Below are 23,033 nucleotides of genomic sequence, written 5' to 3' on the forward strand. Positions count from 1 at the left end.
ACGATGCTCCTTGTATTAGTCCGCGCGCGCAGGACAAAGAACTTCCAAGTCACGGATTCCTGACCGGGCACCGGTCCGTGACTGCCGCTGCCGCTACGACGACCGTCGACTCTTCGCAGTCTACTACGTATTTCTCTCCCCCTCTCACCGCTGCAAACGTTATTATTATTATTATTATTATTATTATTACTATTCTTCTTATTATTATTATTTTTGTTGTCGTTGTTGTAAATTCTCGCCACCACATAATATTATTAACCGAAACCAGACGTGTGATAATATACGAGTCCGTCGCCACCGCGCGCGAGAATGCGTTCGTTTGTCGTTGGACGTTATCTCAGCTCCTTATCGCGGGCAGTATAGGCCAAGTGCACAGAATAACAGTAGTGCGTGAGCTAGTTTTCCGATAATTTTAGCATGCCTTTCGGAATTTGGCAGCACTGTTACTCGTTACGATTAAAGTGCCTAAATACATACAATATTATTTTCGAATAATCGCGCTAAAAGTTTTTAATTTTTATTCCGAGGCATTCGAACGTCTCAAAAATATTGCAGAGCATATTCTATAAGAGAACGCTTACAGGCGCATTCTGTGTCTCTGCCTTACGTAAACATTAAATTTACGTTTCACATTTACAACACGTTATTGATTATTATTACTTTTATCATTTATAGCAAATTTACCCTTTGTCGAACTAAAAATCGAAAACGACTTGGTCTTACCGACGGTTTTTTAATAAAAATATTTTTATTTTATTTTCAACTAAAATGTTTAAATTGTAAAGCGAATTTGTTAGCGATGGCTCCCGCAACTAAGGTTGTCTGTACCTATATATATGTATATTTTTTTCAGTTAATCGTCTAAATATTATCATTATGATAAATATCTTGCTTAAGCAGAGTGTGTTATGTTTCAAATTGCGACTTAACTATAACTATTATTATATGTGCCTTTTATGCCCCATTTGTCAATTGTCTTAACTGTCGACCGCAGTAGTACCTAGATATTATTTTAGTGAAGTGTAAAAATATATCTCACTGGTATTTTTTTATTTAAGATTATGTCTAACTTCCACTTTGACGTGGTATGTTGCTCTTGCGTGTTTCTTTTGCCTTAATCAATTTGATGTGTTTTTATTTAACACGATAATACTTATCTTTTTTATTTTACGTAACTACGTTCTTTTTAAATATCACCGTAAATAGTAATATAAATTGACATGAACAACGGCTGAAAGAACGTAAGACAATCATTGAACATGGATTTATTTATTTTTATATGTGTGTTCCTGCAGAGTCCCATAAAAAGCGCCTAACAATGTTTTATGGGCGTTGAAAAAAAAAACTCTTAACGCAACGGTATATTACGCGTTCCCGTATAGTTTTTGATGGTATTCAAATCAAATTTTATATTAATATACTTCGAATAACTAATAAATTTAAATCATCTGAGGTCTTTTATAGCGAGAATATAACGAGCCGCTCGTATACCTACTTACTGTGTTCGCGTACTTACTCCTGCACATATTACACCCATACCATACTCAGCTTTAAGTCTTTCCAGTAATTTAACTGTATGTTATATGTATAAATGTGATTGATTTGAGTCTTATACTTTACCCGCATGTGACCCAACTGTTGAACCTTTTCCCTGGGTGTAAAATACAAACTTTATTTTTACTGCTGAGCTCGTTCATGTATGTAGTTCAATCCTACTCGACATATATTATAATGTATACAGTGAATGCGTGTATGTATATATGTATGTGTGTATGTATGTATGTATGTATGTATGTATGTATATATATATGTAAGTATGTATATAATATTGTATTATAGTATATATATAATAGTGAGAGGTGACGATACGAGAAAGTGCTACCAACACGACGACGATGATGGCGATAGGGTTGGATTTAACATGAATATGTTATTGTGTGCCTAAATCGTCTGCATGTCTCCTACACCAATTTGGTTAGGGTGTGGAGTGGAATGGTTGGTGGGAATCATGTAGGTGCGGGGTGGAAGAGCGCGTTAAATTAATGAACCCCGCCATCGCCTCAGCCACCTCCGACAGCGACGATGGTGGTGGTGGCAAGAGAGGAGTGGGCAAGTCGTGTGGGGATAATGGCGCTGTCACTCGGCCGTATCATTAGACACGTCGTGCGACGTCAATTCGACGTATAAATTATGTATATAATATAAGTAAATATACAAACATACGCCACAGACGTGCATTGAACTCCCCTTATGCGATTGTTAACTGGGTAGATTTGTATAGGTGGGTGAGAGAGGTAGCGTAAGTTCTATAGAGCTGAAATAGCAATAGACGATCATCCTATATCGAATTGTGCATGGTGTGTCGAGATCAGAAAGTTAAAACGCGTCGTCCAAACGTAGCCGGCGAGCGAGTAGGTAATAATAATAAAAATACCCCTTTTTGTTTATTAATATCTATATTATTAATTATTAAATATATATATACATAATTATAATATACGTACGCTCGAACTCGCGTAATGTCCTAGGTACCATCAATAACCACGCATTCGTATTTATATATGCGTATATATTATTTTAACATGGGGGGGTCACCGGTGCCATCGGCCTTCCGGGCTTAGAGTATGGCCGTTAAGGTATCTCGCATCACCTGAGACCTCTGTGTTCAGCGATTTATATCCCTTACGAACGGCCCCACCGGTGATCGTAGAGTAGGTATTGGTGGGGTGCCGCTTGTTTATTACCACCCTGACCGCCCCGACGTTTCCATAATAATAACAATAATTATTATTCATTGGTTCGGCTGCGGTCAGTTTTTTATACGAACATCCTCTGCTATACTTCCCCAGCTACCCAACTCTCTGTCACTCTCCCCTTGTCTCACCCTCTCTTTGCAGTCTCTTCTATCTCAGCGCGCGCGTTATACGACCCTTTATACACGTTTTTAAAGTGCGTGCGTATATGTTTTATATTATGTACATATAATTTCCCTCTCTACCGTAAAAAAAATGTATACAAATTCGATACGTTTTCGTATAATCTAAAAGATGAAATATCTTTTTCGATAAGTTACGATGTAATGTAATTTTGTGGCTGCGTTGAGAGGAGAATGCGATCCAAGAAAAACACCTCTATATGTACCCTTATAGAACCATATAATATATAAGCGTACCCTCTAAAATTTTAGTATTATTTTGCGACTGTTTGAACGAAAAGAATACCCGACACACACTTAGGTTTTCTCGATATCCTTTGCATCTTTGCCTGTCCTGTTACTTGACGCTTTAAATTTATTTATTATAAACCGACCAACAACTTTGTTATTTTTATCCCTCCTCAAACTGTAGCAGGTACGTCTCGTTGTTTCTCATCGTAAAACTGTTGCTTGGAATACATTACAATAGAAAAAACTGGCGATAAACGAATCTCGAAGCGATGAAAAGTAGGTATAATATGCACATAACGAACTTGCGATTTCCTGTGTAATTGAAGAGAAAATTGCGTTCGATAAATATATATTTATGTTTTTTTAATATTTTATGTAAGTACACAAATATTTATCAGTATATGATTTGGCACGGGGTTCCGCAAAATGTACAATGGACTTAATAATCCACTTTCGCGTGTTCGTCGCCGCTGCACGTCGATATATGCGGAGAATACGTCGAATCGCCTCCAATATGTATCGCCACCACACCACGACGACTGTATACTCAGCCCGCCCTATTAAACACGTTTCGCGTGCGTGCGTACACGGGCAATCAGCGTTAATGACTTGTTGATCCTTGTCGACGGTTCCAATGTGTTTACTCTACATTGCATACCTATAACCGTATTTCTGTCGGAGTACGTGTTCGCGCTCGCAGCACCGGAAGAAACGTCGGAAATCTTATGGAAGGGTTATTCAGTTTGAATCCGACCGGAAATTCTCCTCGACGGGGCTTGTGTGGGTGGAGACAGAGCGTATATAAGGGTACGGAGGTATTACCAGGTATAAAGGTAGGCGTGCGAGGAGATTTTGCCGTCGAAGACGTTTTGCGAAACGCACAAAATATATACATATTATAATATAAATGTAAATGAATTTACGTGATACACGACGTGTATGGGAATACTTCGCCGCTTGCGCACACTTTTGTCGAATCCCTAAAGGACACGGAGGTACGCGAGAATTAGTGTTTTTATACGCGCGCGTACGACATGCGCCGTTTCCAGTGGAGTGTTGCAGTTGCCCAACTGTGATAAAATATCGACTAATCGTTAAAAAGTTTAAACGTTAAAAACTTTTGAACTCGGTTTAAAGCAGAAAAATTACTTTATTTTATATCCTCGCCGTCGCGCATTTGCGTATTTTTAACAATCGAAACTACCGTTACCGTTGAGGTTGTGTCGCCGTTGTTTTTTTTTTATATAATACATGGGAGTACCTATGTTTCGCGTTTTATTATAATTTGTCGCCGGAACGATATTGTAATATTTTACTCGGCGTTCGTTTAGTGCGCAATAATAATAATAATAAAAATACGTCATTGTACACCGCGCATTCAATTTTTCCAGCTCGGTTTTTTCGTAGCTTTTTATCGTTATACGACGACTATGCATAATTAATAATATTATGTCGTGTTGGCATATCACGCGCACGCTCGCTTAAATAGTAGCGCTAATCATCAAACTCGCGTGCAGCGTTCCACCAAAGTTTCTTGGCCATCAATTTTAACGTTAGATTCAATTCAAATGTAATTATATACGCCTTGCCCGAGTTCCATAATAGTTAAGTCAAACAGTCGAGTTATTAACTCGATAAACTGAACCCGATGCGTACGTGGAGATACATAAATATATATATATACTGCGAGAAGATTTAACCGCTAGGCCGTATAATCTCATTTCCCATGTGTTATTCCGTTCGTCGGATGCGTTCGCAAGGTTAGTAAATAGTATACGTATATATGTTGATAAATACGCATTCATATAAGTTCGTTCAAAATTACTGTTATTACTTATTATTTATATATAGTCAAAGTGCGCATTTGCGTTAGTACCGTATTCTACTGCGTGTCGTGCATATATTTGTTTAGTTAGACATAATAATATTATATCGACGTTTTGTCATAAATTGCACACTCTAAAATAGCCGCGATTGGGTGTTTATCATTATTATTACTTAAGTATGTGCAACTTAACAATATGACATTGTTACTGCAGTCCTCATTTTACCACCACGACAAACTCGCGTCATGTATAACAGATAATAATATTATATATAATAATCACTTTTGACGTCATCGAAAGCTACTCTACAGCTATTTAAAGCAGCCACATACGACAGCAGAACCGACCCATCGCAGACGTTAAAATCGTACTTATATCCAGTTTCAGTTTTATTCATACTTGACGCAAATCACCTCTTCGATCCTGTATTAAATATAACGCAATATTATGCACGCGATGTTCAAGTAAGTTTATGTTCATTATAAAATATTTATGCACACATAGGTAGGCAAATTATATTAAAGCCTATATCAATTTTTATCCAAACAGTAATATGAACATTAATTTATTCGCACATAATAATTAGGTGCGAGAATAATTATAAAACTACATATATATGCATCCTAACTATAGACTTCTGCTGTTTACGTTTAACTGTACCTATATTATTATACGATGACGTTTTTCTTAAACCGTTTAAACCGTGCCTAGGGTTAGTTAACTGGATGGTTTTTTTAAAATGCAAATCACTGTTTTTTTTTAATCTATTAAGAGGACGCTACGCGGGCATTTTTTGTCTCCATCTTTATGTAAATGGGCGTAACATAGCACATTTACGCTTATAATTTTTAGCTTCGTTAGTTTAAAAATTAACGTGAACTCGAACTATTATGAAACTTGTTGGTAACACATTACCTGTGTTTGTAAGGCGTAAGTAAATTTTTTCCAATGGTTAAATTTTTTAGCAAGTTTTGCGTATATAATATATCCTAAATTAGGAATGCTCATAACTCACTTAAAAACTGAACTATTGTAAAACACCCAAATACACACTTTTAAGACGGATACAATACATTTATGTGTAGCGTCTTCTTAGTGGTTTTGAAAAAATATATATTTTTTATAGATTGTAAGTACAGATATAAAAAAACTAAATTTTTCAATGAAAAGCAATACTTTTTCCTATCTTTGAATGTTCCAGTTCTTAAGTTTTTACTTTTTCATATTACAGTAGATATATCATACATTATTAACTCCATATTCCGAAGTAAAATATTTTTCTTGTGTATTTCGATGTACAAAAATTGAATATTAAACGAGTACCCATGATAGTTTATTAGTTATGACTTTTGAGTACATATTTACAATTATGATTAGCGGAGTGGAGTGCCACAGGGCAGGCGTACCCTGCAAAATGTTGTTCCACTCTTTTAAACGAGTGTCTCGCGTTAAAATAATAATCACTCGGCATATAAAATAGTCGTGACGTCGGTTATTTAGGATTTTTTTATGCTTAGGAGTTGTTATTGTTTTTCTCTTGAGATTTTTCAATTCACAAAACGTTCACAACTTTATACACAATATAATCGTCCGATTGTTGTAGAACTCGACTACTGACGAAGCCCTTTTTTTCTACAACACCGCAACCTAAACACGGGCAATCAGGCGGAAGTCCCATTCTAAATACAAAAATGTCGCGTTGTGCGTCCAGTCTGTTTTTTCTTCTGGAATTGTATACTTAATATTTTATAATCTCGTTTAAACGCGTGTATATGTTAAGAAAATGCTTTTATTGTGTATTATATTATACTGTCTTCGCAGTACGTGTTGAGAAGTATTGGAAACATTGGAAGTCTACGAAGTCGTATATTATTTGAAAGGGATATAATGAACATGTATATTATAGGTGTTATGACCATTATCGGTGTGCATTATATTATATATCTACCTACCTACCTAATATATTATAAACGCGTCTCTTTTCTGTTGGAGTTTTGTTATTTAATATTTATAATATTATATATCTGTTCGAAATATAGATCTTTTGGTATTTTTCCTACCTTTAAATAATATATAATTTGCATTACTAATGTAAAAGGAAAATAAAAAAAATATCATAACCGTACTGACATTTTCTGCCTAATTCGTGTATAATCGCGTTTTACCAAAAAAAAAAAATACTCGCTTTACCGCGTATACTTCACACAGAGTTATGCCAAACCGGGATGCGTCGAAAGGGAGGGATTCTGATGTAATTGCTAGGGAAGCCGGTGTGTAGATCGTTGTAGTAAATTCTGTGTGTATATATATATATTTAATATATTTGTGTTTGTACAATTTTATTTATTATTTTTCCCCGTCCGTTGTTGGACGAGAGATGTTCCGCCTCAAAAGGATTCTGAAGGGAACAAAAAGACGGCGGCGGCGTTCAAAGAAACGTTGTTTTATGTATACGTTTTCCCGTTCGACGTAAACCAATTAATAAGCGCATAAAAAGTATCGCCGACGTGTTTTCGTTTTATTATGTACAACAGCACAAACGTTCTTTCACAAATCAAATACAATCGCATCCTACATAATCTCTTTCTAAAGGTATATATATATTTTTTTTATTTTCAACTCAGTGTATTTTTTCTTCGTCCTTCGCGATCAGTTTTCAGATTTCCGCGTGAGCAATGACTCCAGGCTATCTAACTTAGTCTTTGTACTGCAGGTGTGCGAAAAGCTCTATGCAGCCTATCTACCGGCTTGCCAAACCTCTGTATTTCGCGTCACCCGGCCGTGTTGTTTTAATGAATTTCAAATCGAAATACCGCGGCCATAATCGTCTTATTACGACTCATTGAAGAATATTACATATCACCTTAATATATAATACTATGCATGCATGTCGGTCTGTATATTTTCGTTTTTTCATTTCAAGTTATTGTTTAATTATTTTTTTTTTTCGATTTTTATTTTAATTATATATAACAACTATCTGTTTTTAGAACCTTTATTGGTTTTTAATTTAAGGGTATGCGTATCAGTTGCTTTCAAACTTATCATCAAAATGTTCGCGTTTGCAGAATGATCCGGCATAAATTTTTAACCAAAGGGAGCACCAACCGAACCTAAAATCTGAATTTGTCTTCGATAGATTTTGTGGTTTCTAAGGATAGCGATCACTAAATATGTACCGTAGACGCACAATAATTTATATAACATGTATATGTATAGAGTACGGAAGTAAAAAATACGAAAATAAATGAAAATTATGACTTGAATGGCAATTTAAATACGTTGCTTGTGCTCGAGTGTGGGTGTATGGGTGCGATGTGACAATTCTTTTTATAGCATTTTTTGTGCGTTATTCGTCTAGTTTTATGGTTAAACGACGAGACACAAAGAGCGCTTGTACACATACAATATACATATACACATGGTTAGTATCCTCCCCTGTGATTTGGCATTACTATTACGCAATGCCACGGAAAAACGGTTACATCCGGCTTTATGATGGCGTACTTATATATATATGTGTGTGTGTGTACAAATGCTCGCACGTATATGTGAGAGAGAGCGTGGTGTAGAAGAGCGTGGAGGAAAATAAAATAAATTTGCCGGCGATTTGTTTCCTCTTTTCCTTCATCCCTCTTCCGTTGCGACTGCGGTCCCCGCACGATTTGTATATTACGTAACTTCTATAAATGTGTGTACGTTTATTTATTTACAAACGTGTGTGTGTGTGTGTGTGTGTGTGTGTAAATGCGCGTGTTTACAAATTTCTCTTGTGCGTATATTTTATTTTCATCGGACAGTGGGACCCGCTAGCATACGTGTCGTACGCTTATTATATTATAGTGTACACCGCTTCTCATGATAACTAATTTTGTATTTTCACACCCACAACTATAAACGTATATAGTGTAACTCAATTCTCATTGTACGCTTGAACCCTGCCTTCGTTTTTAGTTTCGTGTATACTGTACACCAAGCTAACTAAAAGCTCTTGTGGTAATGTGCTTGGAAGGGGTCTTGAAAGTAAAATTCTAAAAGACTGTTTTGCCAGTACAAATATGCCCGGTATAGAGTGACGCGCCTCACGCATTTTTAAAATTAACGTATTAAGTACTATAGCAGTTTGGTAAACATATACTATAGTACCTAATAATTAGTTCAGGTTATAGTAATAATCAGTTTGGTATACATATACTATGTAATAATTGTTCCCGCAGTTTTCCGCACAATGTGGTATTATTAATATAATCAAAATCAATGGGTTTTATCAAATTGTATACAACCATTATACATTATAGTGTTATAGTCTTTGGAATCTAGACCATCGTCGATCGTATTAAAATAACAAGGCATAATTCCGTCAGTAGTATTGTACTATAATATTGAAAAAACCACTATATAACGTGTTATCGCTTTTACGAGTGAAAATACTCCCAAGTCCCAGTGTAGTTCCTTATTTTTTTATTATTATTATTATTTCGTTATCGCCCGAACGGTTGGTTAAATAAATTATTCGAATCACTATTAAACCGATGACTCGCGTCAGTGTACAGCCTCAGACCATTATAGTAGAGCTTGCATCTACCTACCCAATACAATATAATATATATATATATATTATATATTGCGTGTGTGTATTTTTCGCGTTTCTGAGACAGTTTAAGGGGATACGGAAAAGAAAAACGTAGCGACCCCCGACAGGTGTAATATGATTGATAGACCGCGGATTAAAATATATAATGGGATACTTGTGGCGGTGTGTACGGAACGCATTCGATTTGACGAGGAAAAAATTCACTTTTCAAAATACGTTCATGTTTTATTCAAAAGCCTAAAAAAAACGCGTCTAACGTAAATGTTGCTGCTGAATGTCTAACGCCACGCAGGAGTATACACGGTATTGTTTTACAAACAAAAAAAAGAAACGCACGCGAACACCCACACATACATGCGCACTTGAGGAAAAGGAGAGAGAGGGTAGAGCGCATGTACACCCCCGTGAAATGGTATACAAACAAAGGGCGGATAAAACGAGGCGAAAAGCACTTTGTGACTGGCTGTAAATAATAAATGCGCCGGATTTCCTGGATTATGCTTCGAATTCTCCGCGGAGGAAATTAGCTTTTACCAAATTCTGAATTTTTACTCCTTTCGTCGGGTTTGGAGGTGGGATAGGGGGAGGGGGGGCACCCAAGAAGTGCCGAACCCCTGTGGTGTTTTCGCGCGAAATCGTGCACGACACTGGAAGAAGAACGTCGGATGTATAAATATATATTCTTATTCGGTCGCATATAATAACATCCTAACATATTCATGTATATTATTACGTATATAGGTATATATATATATGCATGTGTGTGATATGTATTTTACCTGAGCGCGATATCGATCAAAGTGTGTATACGTTTAATACGCGTGCGAGTTTTTAATAAAATCACGTACGAACTCCGTAAAAATATATAATGGTTGAAGACAATATATAGGTGCTAGATTAAATGAAAATTTGTAGGTATATAATATCATACGCGTATGATAAATTGATCTCTGTAAATTTTATATTTTTCAAACACTTCGGGTCAATACACAATATGATGGTAGCTATCATTATTATGCTAGAGTGTTATTATTTATTACATGCTCAAATCGCCACATAGCGTAATTGTAGTTATATATATTATACGTATTATTTTACGATTAAGTGCACCTCGCAATTTCCGGCGTTTTGTCAGATGTAGAATATGATGTATTATTCATATTTCTTATTTTCGCCAACTATATCGCTTTACTATACGGCATAGGTATATCACATTACATTTCCTGATATAAAACAATGTTCTCAAAAAAACTCGATGTACTGTGCAGTTATTAATATTAATATATATTTGTCGGGTAAGCCAAGACCGAACAAGTGCCGATCGTTTCGTTTTTAGTTACTTTTTAGAATACCGTGGTTTTTGGTTGACATAATGTATATAGGTATATGTATTATACATATACAGCAGTTGAAGTATTTATCAGGATTCTGTTCGGTCTGAGCCTTAACAAATCGCCAGATGGTTTGGACTGTCATACGACCATTATTTTTCAGTAGTCCTGTTGTAGCTTCGACCGGCGTGTAATTTATTATTATAGATTTTTTGCAGAAATCCAACTGGATTCGGACGACTAGAACCTCCCCACGGAGACATGGATCAGACCACCGTCCCCTTATTTACTTTTCGGCGTCAAGACACGTTTTTTTTTTTTTTTACCTCAGTGTCGTTCGTTCGACATTTATTTTCTCCACTCCTCGTTTTGCCGAAACGACGAAAATCAATTTCGGGTTTGTGTGCCGTCGGGGAATAGAACGAATACGCCACCCGTGCCTCACCGGTCGATTTATCACTGTATACCGATTTACTATAAAAGAAATTTTATATATAAATATATAAATATATATATATATACTCTTTGACGATGAACATACGACAAAACCGATAGATTCTTTACTTTGTTTTTATTTATTTATTTATATTTATTTTGCCCCGAGTCCGGTGTATATGGGGATATAAATATTATTATTATACTCGTGTATAGGAGAAAGGAGAATTAGGTTTCCCCGTGTCTTTGACATATTATGGTTTTGAGCGTGTCTTACTGCGTACACACTCGTCGCAAATAAAAAAAAAATGAAAATAAATAACGAGGGTTTTTATCTTCCAAGACTGGCTCTTCCGGGAATCGGCTTAACCGTCCGGTCTTTGGCCAGGGTAATCGCAAAGACGGATCGAACAATTTTTTCGAACAAAGCCCTCGAACTCGGCCACTCGTATTATATATATATGAATAATATGTCGTATAATATACCTACTTTAATATAATATTATACCGTTCCGTTTGCCCGTCGTGCAGTCTTCGGACGGCGGTCCGTATAGGCAATTCAATGGCATCGCCGTCTTTGATCCACTGCCTCCGATATTGTAATTCGCCAGGGGATGGCGACGGCTGATCTCTCTGAATAGATCATCCCCGCCGATACGTAATTTTGGTTTGTGTTATTTACTTCGATGTACGAAACTAAACTGCAATATTACCGGGAAACACGGCTTTCCACTATTTATATGCATACAATAATATGCACACGCGACCTTATATCTATTGATTTTATATATCCTCTGGCTATTACATGAAAGCCGCACGTATGCACTGCAGCTGACGTCTAGACTATCGCACGTAGATATAGTATGTATTAATAGCTGCTGGTGGGTATATACGTACGACTATATTTTTCCCGCTCAATGGGTTTTAATTTTAAACGCGTCGGCCGACATCACTTCTCTGCAGTACTCTTCGTTTATCTGAGGGCATGTACTTACTTACCTGTAATGATGAGTATATCCAGATATAAGTGTACCTATAAAGTTTGCTGATAGAAAAACGGAGAAATTAAACAATGAAGCCGCTATTGTAATTATTTCACATAAATACAATGCATATACTGGAGGGTCATTGGTGTATCATCGTATTATGCATATTGTCTAAAATTATTATATGATATAATATAGGTATGCGTGTAGATTCAGTACATTCGAATTCGACTTTAGTGGGCGTGTGCTAATAGAAATAATAGTAAATGAAAACAGAAATTGGTTCGCCGCATATGCTCTCCAAGTCATATATTATGATGTACTGTTCTGTGTAACAAATAGGTGTACAATTATATTATACGACTTTTGGTTCGTACAGAAAACAAAATCGCCCAAGGTCAGACTATATATTATCGTGTATATTATAAATAATATATTATATATTATTTGTGGATATTTTGTTATTATATTATCGTCGAGACGGCGGCGAATTATACACGGACACTTGTTCGAATCAAGGTCTATCCGTCATCGGTTCATTATCACGGATCGCCGAACATCTTTCCGATACCAATCTTTGTGCTTCGCTGAGTCCGAAATCGGTGTGCGAGCGTGTCACGACTGCTGCGGCGGTGTCATCATTTATTACTCTGTATATTTACGCACTATACAGCTGGGATCGAAAAACAACTCAAAGCGTTCACACAAATAATTCATATTTTTTTGTTTTTACCGCATTTATTGTTTGGAACGTAAATCGCGAACACTGGTTTGTATTTGTATTGTCTGACCGCATAATATAAGAAGTCGATATAATAATTATAAATCGCACTGAAAACAATTTAAAATTGCAGTTTTAATAATAAAAAAACTATTGCAATAGATTTTTCCCATTAATCGATGGAATTATTAGATATTTTATTAGACTTAATTATGTGACACCATACAGTATAATATCATTATATGCTATATATTCTACCTATTCTGTTACTGTAGTACTATGGTATTTAGTGTACAAACTTGCATTCTTACGTTTTTAATATTATTTTACGATTTTTCATACTGGTCATGTCAGATCCACAATTCGTGTTTTCAATTAACCTCTTCGCCTCCGCCCACTGCTGGTCGTAAATATATAAACGGCGTGTGTCGCGAAGGGGAAAAAGTTGAACTTTTTTCAAGTTCTGCAGGATACCAAAAAAAAAAAATAAAATTAAAATTAAAAAAAAAGGCTAGCATCCGGTGGCTGGATTTTCCTATAAAGTATATAATGTTATTTTATTTCCTCTCTGCTTCTCGCACGCTCGCACAAAGCCCTATTTAAAACTAATTACTCGTTCAAGAATTCTGTGTATAACGTAGTCTGTCCCGGTAAACGACATTTGCATAATAATAATAATAATAATAATAATAATAATAATAATAATGATTACAATAAAACGAAACGAAAAAAGTCTCCTGTACAATATCCGTTCGCATAAAACTATTTTTAATTTTTAGAGCGCGCCAAGTGGCGTGGTTGCGCGGTCGGTGCGAAAAGCTCGGCTTAGCATTTGTTTTTGTCATCCTCTTGTACATAATATATATATTCTACATATATGATATTTTTTTAACGTATTTCAGACGAGATTTTAATTGACTTGTTTGGACGGTTAAAAAACTATTATTTATTACGATTATTTATACCGTAATTCGGCTGTCGTCGGATTTAACAAAAATATCGCGCGTATACACACAACACCCAATCCCTCTTTTTATTTATTTATTAATTTTTTTTTTTTGATGGATTACGCTTTTTTTAATTTTTACGCTCTCCGCGCCCGGACGTTTGTAATTATATGTATATATAATATTTGTAATAACCGGTCAAGTTTCAAAGTCGCTTTTTAGCGCTGCTGCAGGTGTGTAAAAGGTATTAAAAACGTGGCGACCGGACTGCTGCAGAGTGCAGAGTGGTGTCGGCGGTGCGGGGGGGGGTTGGAATGGCGTTTTACCCAATTATGCGTTTTAGTGTTCCCGAGTGCGTAGATGTAAAAATTTCAAGACCTGACTGATAATATTTATTTCACGAGAGTACGGAAAAAAACCTACACACGCACACACATGTATAATATAATATTATATATAGGTATACCTATTGGAGGTGCTGTTGTGGAAATTGATTCGTTTTTTTTTTTGACCGACTAACTAAATTATGAGCAGATATAAAAAAACCGTAGATACAGGTAGCATAAAAATGTAAATGGGAATACAATTTTTCGTCGCACTCGTTTCGTGGACGGTGAAATGTAATCAACGCATAAAAATATAAAAATGTATCTTATTCAATTACCGCGGTTCGATCGTTTGTCGCGGAGAACCGATTACCGATGATATTCGCGTATCGTTATCTACATCGCATCATTCCAAGTGAACACGAATTTCGTACATAATATTATACTGCGGTATAATATAACAACTATATGTATATATATATATATATATATCTAACAACTATAGTTGCTCGTGTTATATTATAGTGTACCTACGTATATAGTTTGGTTTTTAAACTGCTCAAACGCAATACTGCGGTGGTGGAGAACGAAACGAGCTGTCCGTACCACGTATTTGCGCTGCAAAAGCCCTTTTGACACTCGCCCAACACAAATGCGTTTCATTTTTTTTTCAACATGTCCTGACGATATAGGTGGACGGCACAAAGGTTATTATACACACACACACACACACAATAAAACGCTAGTATACAGAAAATGAAAATAATATATACTACCGCGTAAACAAGCAATGTGCTCTTGTATAGATGTTGTATTGTATACATGTTGGTGTTTGTGTGTATACTACCTACTCGTATTGTATTTATGCATACGTCGTAACCACTTGTCCACCCCATATACGACTATTTTTTTCCGTTTCTTTTAATGACGACTATTGCGCTTCATTAGAACATTATATTATATGTATGTATATATATATTACTGCTGTGCGGACGAGTGAAGTGGTCGACTGCGAAAACGACGTCAGCGCGATAGTTAACGCGAACATTTTATATTTTTATATCCTGTCACAGTGCCCGGTCTATGATGCCGTTATTATCATTCGTATTTTTCATATCGTATTTTTACGTTCTGTTCACAGCGCGGGTCCGACGAGATGGTCACATCACCTGGGGTTGAAGGAGGACCGGTGAGCAATGGAGACACGAATGGAACCAATCACGTGGACAACAATAATGACGCAAAGAAGGTAAAAACTAATATGTATTTTTAATAAAATAATTTCGTGTTACCGTACTTGAATTTGTTCACTGACCCTGAAATATATTTAAATAATACCTAGTTTTCGTTTCATCAAAATACTGTAATTAACAATACATTTATTAAATTGTGTATATATATGAATTGGATAGTACATATTGCATCACTATAATTTTTACGAATTACACGGATGTTGTAGTTATTTCCGAGAGTAAAAATATTGCACAAATAATTTCGTTTTAAAAAGTTTATCTATGATTACAAGTATATATCTAAACAATCTGAATTAAATATGAATTATTGTGTATGAAATGAAGAATTTAAGTGTGTTACATGTTTATTTATGTGAGTTGTACACTTATAACTTTAAAGTTTTAATTTTATAAATTACCAATTTAAGGGCAGTAACACATCATAATATAAGAGCTGATTGTTTTTAATATTATTCAACTTGAGACCTCAAACTCTAAATCCAAACTATATTACTACATTTTCCGTTGCCCGATTTTAATCAGCTCCGTAAAATATGTGTAGAATATTTTGTATGTGTGCATGGTCGAATTGCGATCGAAATTCTGTTCCCGTGTGACAATTCGCAGTTATATTCTATTTTTATAAACTTTCCCTGCAATTTTTTGACGATTATTGTTATTTGTTATTATTTTTTTTATCAACATTTGACATGTGTGTGAACTCAAACCTCGAAGGAAAACTCACTATGGATGATTGACAAATACGCCAGTAACTTTTTATGTAAATATATATATATATTTAAAAAAAATCGTTGTTTCGCAAACAGAAAAAGTTCTACGAAGACGCGTTTCCCCTATTTTACGTTTAAGATAATATTGACTAAGAAAATCTCCTGTCAGGAATTGCGTTTGTGAAATGAAATTTTCACAAAACCCCATTTCTTGTACATATTTGTTTAGGTTTTGTTGCATTTGGGGTCGATTCGCAGAATTCTAATTATAGATTCATATCTATAACACTACACCAGACGTTTTTTTTTATAAATAATATTTTTCAAGTGTAATTTTACGAGTAGGTACACGTTTTTACGCATCCGTACAACAGTGTATTTCCAGTGGCAGTACACATACTGAAACTAATTATATTTGTACCGATAATACATTTCTATGAACTGTCGGCATTTACTGAACATTTTTATCGCGTTATATATTCGGCATGTCGTGAGTATATCGACTTGTTGACATCGACCCTCCTCCACTCGCTACCGAGTTGTGGAAATCGAGACGAACAACCAATTGTCATGACAACCCGTATTGAAAACACAGGACGCAAAACATAATAATAATAGTAATAACAATCGAACACTTGTGTGATATACTGGGAAGGAATGGGTGTGTGTGGATATTCCCTCACCTTTCGTCGGTAGTGGTCTTGAACTCGTCCAAACATAGTACATACACACACTCCCACCGCATTATGTGCAGCGTACACAAGACACGTCAGTGGCGGTACTATCGATAGGTGTCTGTCAATTGCTCGTGCCAAACCATATTTCCACACAAAAAAAAATGTATTGGTAGAGTAAGAGAGGGAAATTATGACTAACGAGGGAAGGGGCGTGGGACTAGTACAGGGAAGAACGAAAGAAAAGCGTCCGAGCCGTGGTTAAAGTGTTGTAAAAATAGTATATATATAATATATATATATTATATAATATTATTATACCTGGTACATAATATATATTATAGGTATAAAGTGAAAATTTTTAATAACATCGTTTTCCAGTCAGTGTTTAAAATATATTATTCTTCTTTATTAAATTTCCTACGCCGAGGCCATAATAATGTTTGAATGCGGTACCTAGTATATATATTATATGTATAGGGCGGGCATAGCGATGGCTGAGGTAGAGGGTGGACGTGACGTGCTTGCGTTCAAACCGAATTTGATGGTTGAACGCTTTCGGGCGTGGGGGTAGTTATATATACGTGTAGGTATATATACAAAAAGAAAAGCTCGATATATACCTACCCGAGTGTCCCGTTTTGCTCGTTATACCGCGGGACTCTGCGGCTGACTACGATTTTTCATTTTTAACAGGCGCGAAAAAAATTGCATACGAAATCCGAAATAATGTATATCTCCTCCAAGCGACGGCGGCAGCATTCGAGGGCCGCTCGCATTATTATTACGAGACGTGAAGGATTTATAAATTTCACTACCTATATATAATATTATATATTTCCAACGCTCCCTTCCTCCTACAACGACCCACATATAGCCGACCTTATTATACATCCCGCCGCGTATTATTCAGTATATAGTGCATATTATATACACTATATAATATTATACATATATACATATATATATATACGATGTGGTTGAATCGTGTCCGCCGCCGTTGTGGTTCTCATCAGGTGCGGGCACCTTTAATTCAATTTTGTGGTTGATGGTGCGCCGAGGGTGGGCGAGAAATCCGTTCCGCGTATAATATATATTTATAGAATTGGTGGCGGGGAACAATAAAAAAGAGAAAAAGAACACGCAAAAAGTAGACAATAATAATTATACGCTGCCCCGAGCTCCTGAGGGGACGAGTGCAAAAAAAGTTTTAAAAAAATCATCCGCCAGTCCTTGTACTCTTGCTATGCATATATTTAAGTGTGTGTGAGTAGTAGAAGTATAGTAGTATAGCAGCATAGTATAGTATAGTGGTAGTAATTTAGCCCGTGCGCTAAACGCTTCGGATAATTTGAAAGGAGTTCACGGTTGAATTATTAATTACATGGGGAGGAGCGCACTGCACTTGTGTCTTGTGTTCGTGCAAGAAAAGATACGGTTTGAGTGGCGAACAGCAGCAGCAGCAGCAGTGGCGGGGAATAGTGGGCATAAGCCGTAAAGTTTCGGCAGGCATTACTACGGCAGGTCACTGTAAAGAGGAGTTTAAAAGCATTATGATGATGATGATGGTAATACAACCGAGATAATTGGGAACGAGAGACAGACGGGTACCCCCCTCCCCCCTCGCCCTTTTTCCACCGAGGCGCAACGAAGAAGAATCCTGCAGGCTAGTGTGCATATATAACTATATATATTCGTATAGTGTTTCTCTGTTTACTCAATCTCTCGGTACGATATTAATTCGTCTTACTTACATCAATTGATAAAACTCGTCGTCGTTATCGTCGTCCCGGCGCGTTTTTGTTTGCCCTGAGTCTCCTTTGGAAATCGCGCGCGTTTGTAAAGTTAAAATTTAAAGTCCGCTTGGATGTAAACGATCCTGCTTCCGGCATACCGCAAGTCAACCTCCTGCAGAAGCATACACGCAACGTAGCCTTGTTAGTTTGTTTTGCTTATTTAAACATAGAGACTAGCTAGAATTTATTCTCTATTATTTCCTTCAGCACGATACTGCTCCAAAAGTATATACTTGTATTGCGTTTGCGTTTTTCAAAATTTTTTTTTCGGATATTAGTTTTATTGTGCTGGATACAAAAAACCGATATTTTTCATTTTGTCTTAAAAGTTTTTCCATACTTCAAAAAAAAAAAAAATGTATTTTCTGAAATGTCTTCTCCACTAACACGTGTAAATTAGGTAGATTTTATTTTCGATTTTCAAACAAGCTCGAGCTGCCCGCATACTTAGCCCATTCTCTTTATATTTTGTATTTGTATAATATGATATAGTGCCCTAAAAACGTTTATTTTTTCTGAAAAAAAAACAACAAATAATTATAAAGTATTACGCATAAAATATTATTTAAATACTCTGTAATTAAATTAAGGTTTTTCTTGCCAGGCCTCGCTGTATTAAGCTCGTGTTTTTTAATATTATTTAACATAACCATACCTCTATAATCTATATTATTATGTATAGGTATGTATTAATATAATATTTACGTTCGCTTATGTGTTATATAATACAATTAAGTAGTTCGCCCGTAAAATAGTCAAATACCTCATTATTTCCATAATTACAGTAATCGTCGTTATTAATTATCACCCTTGCGAAGAAATTCGATCACTGCTTATATAAACGGTCGCTGTATACGTATACATTATATTATTATGTCCTTCACACATTCACTTCTTCAACGATTTAAACGAAGGTATTAAAAATCAAGTACGACGTATGTAATAGTGGTACCTACATGCAGCAGTTGTAGTTGTGACGCTATGCTGTGGTCTTGAAGAAGACATAGCTAATGGTGCCAGCGGACCGAGCGTGCCTCAAAAATTATCCTCGCTTGACAATGTTAACTAAGCAATTAAGAAAAAAGAGTTATAATAAGGGGCTTATGAAACCTGCATAAAAGAAACTTAAATTAATTTTAATATTTGAAAGAAACTTTTAAACCCTGCAGGGCGGTATTTATACGTGTCAGCACATGGGTTGATGCCCGGAAAGACATTGTTCTTACCGAAGCGTCCGAAAACTTTAATAACCGACCCGTCCCGGATTATGTTTCTCGGGACCCGATGAATGATGGCAATTTCAGCGAATTCGTTGGAGTTTTTGTTAAATTTTAATGTGATGCCTCTCCAACCATATACAGTCGTCAATGTTTTATTTTCGATTTTGATATTTCATTTTTCCCCAATATAACTCTACCTACTATTTAATACAATATATAATACTTTTTAAAATATCAAATCGTAAGAGCATCTTTCGTTTACTCTTATATAGTAAACGTGACATTTGCATGAATTGTGTAAATCTTATGGGGTTGAACATTCAATCTTAAATATTTCTCTAAAAGCATTCCCAGTAATGTTCTCAGAGGTATAGTTAATACCAAAAATGGAATATATTATAAAATCATCGTTTTACGGAAGTTTGCATTTAGGATCAAGTTATGTAAATATAAAAATAATAGTTTTTCCATGTGCAGCGTTTATTTAATGTAAAGGTTGTACTTATCTATATTTAAATGTTTCGTTCCATTAATATTTTTATAAAATAATATCTCACATAATACGTTTCCTTTGATACAATATTCTGCTAATGCTAAAGCTATATTGTTTGTTCGTACGTAGTATACAAAATCTATTGTATACTCGTACTATGGAGAGATGGAAATTTTTATACATATGATTTTAACGATTTATTTCAAACGATCATATAGGCGATTAAAATATTACATACTTTATATGATCAAAATTCGTGGAATCAATTTTGAAATAGGATTTCGGATTTTCAAGTGGAATTTTTGAATCTATTGAGTATTGACATGAAGAGAGCACGAGATCTGAGCCGTGATATAGTTATGTAGATCCTTTCAGCGTCTGGTTACTATATACTCAAAATGACTCGACTTATGCGCTTCGCAATTATATTAATTTATTCGATCCTAGAGAAATGCGGTAAATAATAGCTCGACAACTGGGGCCTCATCTCGTTCGCCCATCCCTTCCGGCGCCGCGCCCTTTGGCCACAAAATTGAATTCGCTCGGTCGTTTGTCTGCGGTCCGCGAGATAGCCAAAGCCGGTGCGTGTGGCTGGCGTGAGGCCCGAGATCCCATCGTCCGTCCTGATTTGCCCTTTTTGCAGACCGGTGTGTTTTAATAATGTGAAAAAAAAATTTCAGGTCAAACTCGACAAAACCGCCAACAACAAGCCATCCCGAGTAATACACATACGCAACATACCCAACGAGGTCACCGAAGCAGAGGTCATACATCTGGGCATTCCGTTCGGAAAAGTTACCAATGTGCTCGTACTCAAAGGCAAAAATCAGGTAAGAACATTATTATCGTGCAGTATCGCCGGTACAATTATTGTTAAATGCTTAGTTTATAGTAATTTTTGTTGCTATAATATTATACGTGCAGTTAACATCATATACGGCGGTCGTGTTGGGGAGGAAATTATTTTACAATATAGTTTTTACTCTTTTTATAATCTTGGGTTTTCGGTTGCATGACTTTGTCTTACTTTAGAGGCCGTCATAATGTTTATATAAGAGCATTAAACCATTGAGTTCTAACAGATTATACGATATGCGTCACAACTTTCTTAAGAGTTACAAACTTGTCATTGGTAAAGTGTAATTTTTGTCGTTATGGTTATTTAGAGTTTAGAAGTTTTCAAACGTCGTAATTGGTTTTAATTTATTAAATATAATTTTCGAGAAAATTTTGTTATGCTAATTATACGGCCCTTTACTCTTCTTTGAAAAAAAAAGATCGTGAATTAATAATTAATAGTGACATCTCATAAAGCGTGTATTAAATAATGCAATTTAATTAATAATTTGTTGCGTTTCATCCTCGACAAAGGAATATATTTTTGTAATGACTGACTTATTCGGACGCTTAGTAAAAATATAACAACTTCAAATAACATAAAATATAGCTATGCGCTAAAACGTTTGGTCGGCCAAAAGTTGAGGATATTGTATTATATATAGCATGTGACGCTTTATAAATTCAGAGCTCTCCAGTTTTGTATTGTTTCTGCATTAAATGTGTACTACAGTAATAACGTTCGAGAGTTTTCGGACACGTTTTCTCTTGTATTTTTGCTCAATTCAATTTCCTCTTTCTGCAGTAGTTGTGCTGCACCCGGGGTAGGTATAGTCGTCGCGTATAATACGTGCTTGTCGTGCATATACCGAAATTTAATGAAAGATTAACGACCCGCACGCGCATTTCTCACGGTATTGACATTCACGGTGCGGTGTGTAGTTGTACCCTTTTAAATTGATCACACCCCAGTATATGTGCAGCAGCGTGTATATAGGCGTTTGTGAGTGGGGCGTGTGCGGGTGGCGGGTACATACTATAGTGTCACGGCATATCTACTCTCCGCCAAAGCTTCGACGGCAAATAATAACACAAATAATAATAATAATAATTACATTTTTTCGTGTGCGTGTGCATTTTTGCCTGATAGTGTTGTATACCAGTAGGCACTGCTCCAGCACATATATATATATATATATAATATGTATACCGTATGCGGCGGCCCCGCTTAGGGGGAAAAGGGTGACAAGATAAATGCGAGATTGTAGGAAATCACGATATTTCACGCCCTTCTATTTTTCCTATATATTATATAGGTACATATAGGTTAACACTGACGCCACACCTCCGTCCGTCCAAACGTTTATTCTCGACGTTCGTTCGTTCGGGTTTTTTTTTTTTATATATTTCTACTTCGACCCTGATGGATCACAAAGAACACACGTATATATACGCGCACGATGCATGGGTAAATAGGAGTATTGTACCGGAAGTGCAAGAGGCGAATAATAAAAGAGAGACGAAAAAAAAATAAATAATAAAAAAAACCCTTGTTTCGACAGTCTTTATTTTCCACGGCCGGGCGAGACTGGCCCAGTCGACCGGAATAATATAACTTTCTAGGCTGTAAATCCTCCTCGGCGGCGGCGTGCTCTCGACGTCTGACGTATCGAGGAAAAGCGTATAGTTTTCCCTCGAGTGCGCGTATATCTATAATA

At 36.0% G+C, this 23,033-nt stretch overlaps 1 protein-coding gene across 9 annotated transcripts in view; it reads left to right on the top strand.

Annotated features, from left to right (window-relative positions):
* The window catches only part of LOC132946498 (polypyrimidine tract-binding protein 2), a 202,549-nt gene that overhangs the window by 118,733 nt on the left and 60,783 nt on the right, over positions 1–23,033 (top strand). For all 9 annotated transcript variants that reach the window (XM_061016525.1, XM_061016526.1, XM_061016527.1 and 6 more), the window contains 2 exons: positions 15,474–15,581; positions 21,159–21,308. In XM_061016525.1, coding sequence (XP_060872508.1) covers positions 15,474–15,581; positions 21,159–21,308 — 258 coding nt within the window. The remainder of the gene's footprint in view (positions 1–15,473; positions 15,582–21,158; positions 21,309–23,033) is intronic.

Source organism: Metopolophium dirhodum, chromosome 6, assembly GCF_019925205.1.
Source record: "Metopolophium dirhodum isolate CAU chromosome 6, ASM1992520v1, whole genome shotgun sequence".
NCBI lineage: Eukaryota > Metazoa > Arthropoda > Insecta > Hemiptera > Aphididae > Metopolophium > Metopolophium dirhodum.